General features: G+C 38.5%; 1 protein-coding gene across 1 annotated transcript; it reads right to left on the minus strand.

Annotated features, from left to right (window-relative positions):
- Positions 1-1,178: 1,178 nt before the first annotated feature.
- On the minus strand, positions 1,179-7,832 carry LOC134685557 (uncharacterized). The gene is made up of 2 exons (XM_063545344.1): positions 7,734-7,832; positions 1,179-2,119 (listed from the first exon to the last, which is right to left on the minus strand). Exon 2 carries the CDS (start codon positions 2,102-2,104, stop codon positions 1,373-1,375), a length of 732 nt encoding a protein of 243 aa, XP_063401414.1. The 5' UTR covers positions 2,105-2,119; positions 7,734-7,832; the 3' UTR covers positions 1,179-1,372.
- Between the last annotated feature and the right edge of the window lie 2,592 nt (positions 7,833-10,424).

Below are 10,424 nucleotides of genomic sequence, written 5' to 3' on the forward strand. Positions count from 1 at the left end.
TATTTGCCTTACAGTACTTTAGTTCTTTGATTAAAAGGTAATATGGAATTATGGTTTCCAGTGCGCCCCTGGTCCTTATTCAGGGCCAAGGTGTCACTGGTCCAAAGGGACAGTATCACGTTGTCACCTTACTTATATACCACAGGACAATATGTCACCACCTTATTCAGATAGTACAATTGGCTCTTGCTTTTAAAAGTTTAACCAAAGGTCCTTGGTAAGCTACTCCTTATTCAGAAATAGTTATAATTACCTTTTCTTTAGTCTTCACTCTGGGAGCTCTGACGATCGAACTGATTAACGTTGCGAGAAACTCTACTTATATACTAGAATAATCTCTAACCAAAATGCATATAATCTCTAAACAGAAATAAATATATTCCGTATCACTGTTACGTTTTAGTACAACGCCTATAGTAATTTAATATCAAGCACTTACTTTTCAACTAGATAGGATCGGAACCAGTACCAAAACTTCGGAAATCGTTCTCCGTATTACAACCGTAATTAACGTACTTCATTAAGAAACAAAAGTGAAAGGATTTAAACATTTGCCGACTTTCTAACAGATAAACTTAGAACTTTTTAACATAATTAAGGTAACTGAATAATATTCGTCACATTACCCACGCCTCAACAGAAATGCGCCCCGCATTTACAATATTCGAGCTAAATCATCGACCTGTGGCCCTTTTTCAGACCCGAACTCTATCAACTATCTATTCGACAGTAACCACTGAGCATGTTCTAAAAATGCAAAGTACTCTCCATGGTACTAGACAAAATTAACCGAACAAAATAAATGTTCACCCTATCAGCTCGTAGACATACATCTACCATATGCTCAGATTTCAACAAGCTCCTACCAATACTACTACCAATGGGTAATGGATTCCTAACAAAACTACTTAACTTAAATAATACCCTTACTATATGAAATCTAAATACCAAAAACATGTTTCAATTTAAACTGTCACTGGAAACTTAATTTTCCGAAATAATCCTGGTTGCAAAATTTAGCCTATGTAGCGGCCCCTAGGAGCCTACTCTTAACGAACTCTACAAAGGGATCTTTAGCGTGCACAGGACGTGACATTTCCTGAACACGGGGCATCGGATTTAACGTCCCCAGTCCGACCGGACGGTCATACAATAAAATGAAAACAAAAACACAATAATAATATCGGGTATCTTTTACCATATAGTACACTCAAAATCAAACAATGTGTCCTCTCACAGTCTGATAACTAACAATTCAAACGTTCAAAACTTATAACTGACTTCGTCCACATGCTCTGGCACGAAGTAACGATATCCAGCCTCCTTGGCTTCCATGTAGAATGTATGCACACACACATCGTATAATGATTAATCAATTGTCCCAAGTTTCTTCTGTGGTCTCTTCAACCTTTACTCCTTCCTCATACCAGGTTCTAACGGTCCTTTTCAGATGGTGATGAGCAATCACACCAGGGGTTTGGGTTTCAATCGTCCTCTTGGCAGGAACAACCAGACCACATGTCGGCTGAAGAAACACGCCACCTCCAAGCGACGAAGTTACACGCGTCTGTGCCACTGGACTTGTGAATAATACCGGTGAAGTAATAGAAGCAGCCACTAACAAATTACTCCTAACTGCGGTTGCAGTAGTCCTTGGTACTTTAACCGGTACCACACCATCTGCTAGGCGTTCCATAAGCTGCCTCTTCTTAGTCGAGCCAAACACTGGCAGAGGTTTAGTTGGCTTCCTCACTGGTGCCAGCTCCGGACTGGTTGCGACCTCTGGAGTGACTGACGTTATATCAACGCAAGATGACCCAGTCGGCCTCTGGCTAAATGGAATTTCATCGGAGTCAGTATCACTTTCAGCTACTGTAGATTTCTGGTGTTTTCTCTTGCTGTGCCTCCTAAGATCTCTTTCCAGGAGGGCTGCATAGGTGCACGCCGGTTCTTTGCAGATGAAAGATGTTGATACCCGCTTTTCCTCACAACATGTAATTATATGGTCACTCCACTCTTTGGCAGTGGGAAACCTATCACCACAGACAGGACATCTGTAAATCTCCTGTGAGGATTGCCGTGGCGTTGTCTTTGTGTTAACCATATTTCAAACTTAGATCTAAAATAATAAAACATATTCAATATCAAAATACATATTAACATTGTCTATTTACATCTCAAAATCACAGCCTAACGTTCGTAGTCCTTCATCCACGATGGAGGTTTTCTAAACCTCCTTGGCCGATCATTGTCTACATCCTCATGATCATCTAGATCTAATAAGGGCAAAGAGTCAATGATAACTTCTTCGTCATGAATCTCTGATTCTAGTTCTCCTGTTTTCTCAGGACTTTGTTCTTCAACAAATTCTCCCCTTAGTATTTGTTGGGGACAAGGGCGCATCCTATCAACATGTATTACTTGACCCGCTCCTTTGCGCCCACAATTGACGGTGTATGTGACACTTGAGTTTATCTTAATCACCTTATATGGACCACGCCATTGGTTAGTGAACTTTGGTGACAAACCCGGGGTTCTAAGGGGGAAGTATACATAAACCATGTTGCCAGGTTCAAATTTAGCCCAACTGACATTTTTGTCATGGTTTTTCTTTTGCCTTAACATTTGACCAGAGACATGTCTCTGAACAATCTGATGTGCCTCTTCCATGTGTTCTTGTAATTCCCATGCCCACTGATTTTGAGGTATTGCCTTAACTTGGGATGGCAACTTATATATCAAGTCTAGGGGGGTAGACACTTCCCTCCCCAACATTAATCTATTGGGAGTGTAACCAGTGGTCTCATGTTGAGAGGACCTATAAGCCATCATGACATAAGGTAGTAATACGTCCCAATTGGAGTGATATTCATTTACATACCCCGTGAGCATGGTAGCAAGAGTTTTATTGAATCGTTCAACCATCCCGTCAGATTTCGGGTGATAAGGAGTCGTCCGGGTCTTTTCTATCTGAAGCAACTTGCACATCTCCTTAAACAAATGGCTCTCGAATTGACTACCTTGATCAGAATGGATAATAGTTGGTACCCCGAACCTAGAAATAACCTCAGTCATAAGAATATTTGCAACTGTAGTTGCCTCCATGTTGGGCATGGGATGACTCTCTGTCCACTTAGTATAATAGTCACTTATAACTAAGATATATTTGTTGCCTTTTTCACTTGCTGGGAGTTCCCCAAGGATATCCATAGCAATTCTCTCCATGGGATACCCTGACTCTTTAACTTGCATTGGGGCTTTTCTCCTAGGAATTGGTTTCTTTCTCTTATTACATATTGAACAACCAGCAATGTAACTCCAAGTATCACCTCTAACACCTGGCCAATAAAATTTTTCCTTAATCCTAGCCAAAGTTTTCTTAATGCCCAAATGAGCAGCTGTCTTATTATCATGAGCAAACTCAAGAATTTTACGTCTTTCCTTCATTGGTATGACAACTTGTTTTAAACTAGTTTCCGGGTCTTCCCTAAACAATATACCATCTTGAACCTTCATAACATTCCATTGGGACCAAAGGGACTTAACAACATAACTGTGTTTGCCGGTTTGTGAATATGAAGGTTTTGAGCCAGTAGTCAACCATCCTATGACAGTCTGCAAGTCTTTGTCTGTTTCTTGCAACTGTCTTATATCTAACTCAAGATCACTGTCCTGGCCCCCCTGAAATTGTACCATATTGACTAAGCCAACTGCTTCCCAGTTCTCAACAAAACCACACTGCTTACAAGGGATACGACTCAAAGCATCGGCATTGCGATGTTGAGTACCTGGTCTATGTTTAATAACCATATCGTATGAACTTATAACTTCCAGCCAACGGGCTAGTTGACCCTCTGGATTTTTGAATCTAATGAGCCATTGTAATGAGCTGTGATCTGTCCTTATAATAAACCGCCTACCGTATAAGAAATGCCGAAAATGTTTAACAAAATGGACCACGGCTAGCAGTTCCTGCCTTGTAACACAATACCGGCGCTCTGTTTTTGAAAGGGTCCTACTCCCATATGCAATAACATGTTCCTCACCATCAATAACCTGTGATAAAACACCACCTATCGCTCTGTTACTTGCATCCGTATCAAGAATAAATGTTTGGGAGAAGTCGGGATGACTGAGGACTGGGGCACTGACTAATTTGCCTTTCAGCTTTTCAAAGGCCTCCTGACTATCATTTGTCCACAAAAATTCGCGACCCTTTTCGGTCATTTGGTGTAAGCTCTTAGCCGTATCTGAGAAATTTATTATGTACCGGCGATAATAACCACACAAACCCAAGAAGGATCTGAGCTCTGTCACGTTCTGGGGAATTGGCCATTCCTTTATACACTTGATTTTATCGGGGTCGGTAGCAACACCCGATTCTGAAACAACATGTCCGAGAAAAGTAACCTTTTTAGCAAATAAATGACACTTTTTGGGTTTGAGTTTAAGCCCTGCCCCTTGTAACTTTACAAAAACCTTGCGTAAATTATGTATCATTTCGTCAAAATTCTTAGCCATAACTATGATGTCATCTAGATATATGAGACAAATGTCCCATTGGAGCCCTGCCATAACATTCTCCATTAGACGCTCAAAAGTGGCAGGGGCGTTTACCAGACCAAATGGCATACAGCGAAACTGATAAAGACCCTTTCGTGTGGCAAAGGCTGTTTTAGGGCGATCTGATGGCTCTACTTCTACCTGCCAATATCCAGAACATAAATCTAAAGTTGAAAACCACTTGTTTCCTGACAACTGCTCCAGCGAATCATCAATTCGGGGCAAAGGATACGCGTCTTTGATAGTACATGCGTTTAACTGTCTATAGTCTACGCAAAACCTAGTGGTCCCATCTTTCTTTCTCACCAAAACTATGCCGGAGGACCATGGTCCTTCCGAGGGTTCAATAATGTTTCTTTCTAACATATCGTTAATATGTTGATCTACCTCTTCCCTAAGACCTATTGGGGTGCGCCGTGGTGGCTGCTTGATTGGCCTTGCAGCACCAGTGTCAATCCTGTGTTTCACAATATTTGTTTGTCCAAGATCCGAATCTGAAGCGGCAAAAAGATGCTTAAATTCCAATAACAACTCTGTGACCTTGTCTTTTTGACCATGTCCAAGATTCTCACTAGACCTATTTAATAATTTTTCCAATTCATTATTAAGAGCATAATCCTTGTGATTGTCTACCTGACTAACCACTTCCGCTCCACTGAGATTTCCGACCACAGTACCGACATTTAATACTTGGACACTGTCACTTATATTCAACAGCCTAACAGGAACTGTTTTATCAGACATTACAACAGACTTTCCTACAAGAGCCTTTCCTCTATCAAGAAATTCTTCACTGGGTTCAATAATGCCAGTCACCTGAACAGCTGAATCATAGTTCAGTACTTCACCTTGGATAACTACCTCGGACCTTGGGGCTATGCTAACTTTGTCTTTGACTGCCACCCGATAAACACCTAACTTTCCCTGTAGTAACAAGGGTATATGTTGATTATCCCTTTCCATTACTTTATTGCCTAAATCAACTTTACAACCGTTTGTTTGCAGAAAATCTAGTCCAAGAATACCTTCCACTGACAAACCTGCTATAACACCTTCAATGACAGTGTGAAAACTACCAAGCTTAAGAGAAAACAGTGCCTTACCAATGATTTTTAAAGACTCTCCATTGGCTGCTATTATTTCCTGGGTGACCTGCAGTACACTTGGCCTATCACGGGACTTCAATTTCTCAAATAGAGTATCAGAGACCAAACTAACTGTAGCCCCTGTATCAATAAGAAACTTGGCAGGGATTCCATTTATAAATAACTCTACATAGAGCCCTGCCTCATCATTAAGAGTGTTTGAGCCAAGGTACAAAGATTTATGTTTCCGTTTACCACTACGGTGGTTCGTACGCCTAACCGAGGTTCCTGGTGATCCTTGGTTGTTCTGTCTCCTATTTCTAGGAGCATTACAATTTCTAGCCATGTGGCCTGGTTTACCACAATTATAGCAAAGAAATTTTGACCTATCAACTGGCCCAGACATGTTGGCTTTGTTCTTAAATTCATCTAACTCTTTACGCATATTTGCCAATTGATCATTAAATGCTGCTAACATGCCCTCTATTTTATCTGACAACATATCATGAGACTCAGACTCTCTAACCACATGTTCATTATTGTCTACAACTCTTAAATGGGCTTTCCCTACTTCAAATTGCTTCTCTGCCTTGTAAAATGTTTCTAACTCTACAGCTAAACATATAGCGGAATTAAGGTCAGGGGGGCGTGATTGTTTTATTTTTATACGCATTTCCGTATTAATCAATGCATCCAAAAAGTGTTCTTTAGCCAATGTTTCTTTGACTTCTCCTGGGGCAGTGGGGTACGCCTTATTCACAAGCCGGCGTATCGTTTGTCCTAACTCAGGAAGCGTCTCTGAAGCCCTCTGCTTCCTTTCTTTCAATTGTACCCGGTACAACTCTGACTGATTTGGGGGAGCAAACCTCTCTTCTAGAGATCGAACCAACTGGTCAAAATGACTTTTCTTGTCATCTGATAAATCCCCAAGAACACCTTGAGCCTGACCTCTAAGGGAAGCCGCTAAGTACAACCCTTTCTCTAGATCATCCCAACCGTTAATAGAGGAACAAGCCTCAAAATGTGACCGGTAGTCATTCCAATCACCTGACCCATCGTACGTTGCAACCTTAATATCTCTACGCTTACTCATGCTTGCCCCTGGGGCTTTCCCGGGTGTTTTCTTATCGGACAAGCTGACGGGGTTTTCCTTAACAATTTGAATATCATGAAGTTTCAACTGATTTGGGACTTCTATATCTTTGAAGACCTTTGGTCTTGCGCCAATACCTATATGAGGTGGACCAACTGGGGTACTGTGAATCGGGGTTGTTTTGTCAACATACGTTTTGTCATTACGCTGTGTAGTAATAATCCCTGAGTCACTTGCAAACCCGTGAATGGGTGTAGAATGTGAATGACGACTTCTTGACAAGGTGTCCTGAAGATCTTTTTCAAGCCTAGACAATTGGGCAGATACATTTTCAGCTTTATCCATATTTATCCAAAAAAAAAAAAGGATGTTCGACTCTACTGACTGATATATCCAACTAACCAACTATACAGCGAACAAATCCCACCGCTGCCACCAAATTCTGTAACGTGCAGGGGGTCCTACACGCCAGATGGTACTTTATGTACCTGTAGATCCGTACCAGGGTTACTTCCCTGGGTTTGTTGTGTATGGTTGGCTAACCCTGACAAATGGTAACGTGTTTCCTGAACCAATTAACCTTAGATATAAAAGTCTATCAACAATTAACAAAAGATTACTTCCGGTAAGTATACAAAATGAAACCCTTAATCTAACAAAGGAATACTACACAAGGAACGCTTAATTGGTGCTATAACTTAACCTTACTTCAAAAGTATATGATATATGAATATAAACCTATTTGCCTTACAGTACTTTAGTTCTTTGATTAAAAGGTAATATGGAATTATGGTTTCCAGTGCGCCCCTGGTCCTTATTCAGGGCCAAGGTGTCACTGGTCCAAAGGGACAGTATCACGTTGTCACCTTACTTATATACCACAGGACAATATGTCACCACCTTATTCAGATAGTACAATTGGCTCTTGCTTTTAAAAGTTTAACCAAAGGTCCTTGGTAAGCTACTCCTTATTCAGAAATAGTTATAATTACCTTTTCTTTAGTCTTCACTCTGGGAGCTCTGACGATCGAACTGATTAACGTTGCGAGAAACTCTACTTATATACTAGAATAATCTCTAACCAAAATGCATATAATCTCTAAACAGAAATAAATATATTCCGTATCACTGTTACGTTTTAGTACAACGCCTATAGTAATTTAATATCAAGCACTTACTTTTCAACTAGATAGGATCGGAACCAGTACCAAAACTTCGGAAATCGTTCTCCGTATTACAACCGTAATTAACGTACTTTATTAAGAAACAAAAGTGAAAGGATTTAAACATTTGCCGACTTTCTAACAGATAAACTTAGAACTTTTTAACATAATTAAGGTAACTGAATAATATTCGTCACACTTTGAACATAACTAAATAAATGAGTATTCTCTCCTTGTATATAGCTGAGTTTACTCGTAAAAAAATGTTTGCAAATGTAATGGTAATAGCGCACAAATGTAATGCACAGCTTTGAATTACGAGTAGATTTTTGCTATAAACGACAACGCGTGCAAAGTCCTGTCTTCTTTTGTCTATGGTAACAACGTATCAGTGCAGGTTTTAGAGAAAGTAATTAATGACATAATTGTAGATATATATTTAATTGCGAGTTCTAGATATATTTCAAGAATTTAAAAAACATTAATAATATCTTCAACCGATAAATTTTCGATTTTCTTTACTTGAAAAAAAAGGTATATTTCTGAAAGCATCGAAATATTGACAGACTGTCGTGGGCGTATGACATTTGCGCCGATTTTGAAATTTTTCATTCTTTCATTTGCGCCGATTTCATTTTTTCATTTGCGCCGATATTTTATTTTCCTAATTGGATTTACAGGTAAGTTACAGGTAAGTTCATACCTTTACATTGGCTGAGCAGAGAGTATAAAGACAAATCAAGTGACATTGCAATTGGTAAATGGCTATCCTAATGTTTCGGGTTACCATTCCTTTCCCTAAATGAAATCTTAGACAACGTACAAGTACACATTCGGCATAACGGTCTAAACCAATTCGTGATGGCGTCCATAAAATTAACGAAGGGATAAATTCAACTTCACCATTTGGAACTCTTGGTTTAATAGCTTCCTTGTGAGAAAATGCTATCTCTAGAAATGCCCCCACCAGTACGTATGCCAGAAAAAGAAAAGGTGGCCTTCGTTATCGACAATTACGCCAAATATAGAAGAGACGAAATCATAAGAAAGGAATATATTAGATGTGTTGCCTAAACAAACCCGGAAAGAACAGATTTATGATTTGAATGTATTCCGTTTTTATGGATTTGAATGCTGTACATATATTTTTAATTCGTCATTTTAGTATAAACAAAGTGCTTTTATCTTAGGTTTTTACTTCTTGATTTTAAGCAGGAGACAACAGTTATATACATGTTATGATTGACAAAGTGTATCAAAACATATGTACAACTGGCTAACGGAATAGGTCTTTAATGATAAATGAAAATAACATTACTGGGATGGAGAGTTGTCTCAATGGCACTCATACCACATCTTCTTATATCATTTCACCTGTAATTTACCTGTTATTTACCTGTAAAAAAATCGGCGCAAATGAAAAAAAAATCGGCGCAAATGAAAGAAAGAATCGGCGCAAATGAAATGCAGATCGGCGCAAATGCAAAACGCCGACTGTCGTTACACATTCACATTTTTTAATACCAGTATGTGTCAATGGTTTCATCAATTTAAAAGTTTTAGCCATTTCCTCATTGCTGTGTTATCACAGAGTCATTGTAACAAACCGCTAATACTACATTCAGATTAAAATTTGCCTTCATTATTCGTAAATATGATGAACACTTTATTAATTTCTTGTGGCCGCATTTGATTTTTTTTTTTATTTTTCTGCTTTATGAACACCTAGTTTAGTAACTTAAATGATTATATTAATTATTTAAATGCATATGACATGCATACTTTGGTTTAAAATTTCAATATCCTGAAATTTATCTTTATATCTTTTGTTTATTTACTATAATAATTAGTCAAGTGATTGGTTGTTTTTTACAAATCACAATGTCCTGAAACTCAAAACTTAAGTAGTAGATAAAATTACAAAATTAGACTTTTAACACGAGATCGAAAGATGAATAGCATTTGTAATAAATGGCTACTTTTAAAGTTAATTAGGGAACATATGTTCCGTGTTTGCCACATAACCAATTAGAAGTTTATTGCATTTATCCTGTATATAAATTTAAATGCATCTCACCAGTTACAAAAATAACGTTGATATAGGTGCATTTATTCCCTTTGGTATGAAATATAGTCTGTGCTTGCAATACGTATATAACTATAATGTATTCAGGATAAACAAAACTTAAAATTAACAGAATGATTTACTGTTTGTTTATTGTCAGTGGCAAATATTTCATGCATGTTCAGGTCGACAAAAACAATTGTTAGGTACAAAAATACTGTAAACCATTGAGATTTTAAATAATAGCAACTGTATACCAATACTGAATACTGCATACTATGTGTGGAGATCGCTCTTCACGTTATATCCTAAAACAAATAATGGAGAAATTTTGAAACTTAGTTTCAATGCTCAATATACTTCTTAAAACTCTTATAAGTAAAAAAAAGATCAAGCAGTATCTGTTTACCCTTCCGAACACCTAAGATCACCTCCGCTTTCTGGTGGGGTTCGTG

Source organism: Mytilus trossulus, chromosome 9 (assembly GCF_036588685.1).
Source record: "Mytilus trossulus isolate FHL-02 chromosome 9, PNRI_Mtr1.1.1.hap1, whole genome shotgun sequence".
NCBI lineage: Eukaryota > Metazoa > Mollusca > Bivalvia > Mytilida > Mytilidae > Mytilus > Mytilus trossulus.

Excerpts from the sequence above, each read along its gene's own strand:
- LOC134685557 (XM_063545344.1), bottom strand. The coding sequence starts at position 2,104 with ATGGTTAACACAAAGACAACGCCACGGCAATCCTCACAGGAGATTTAC.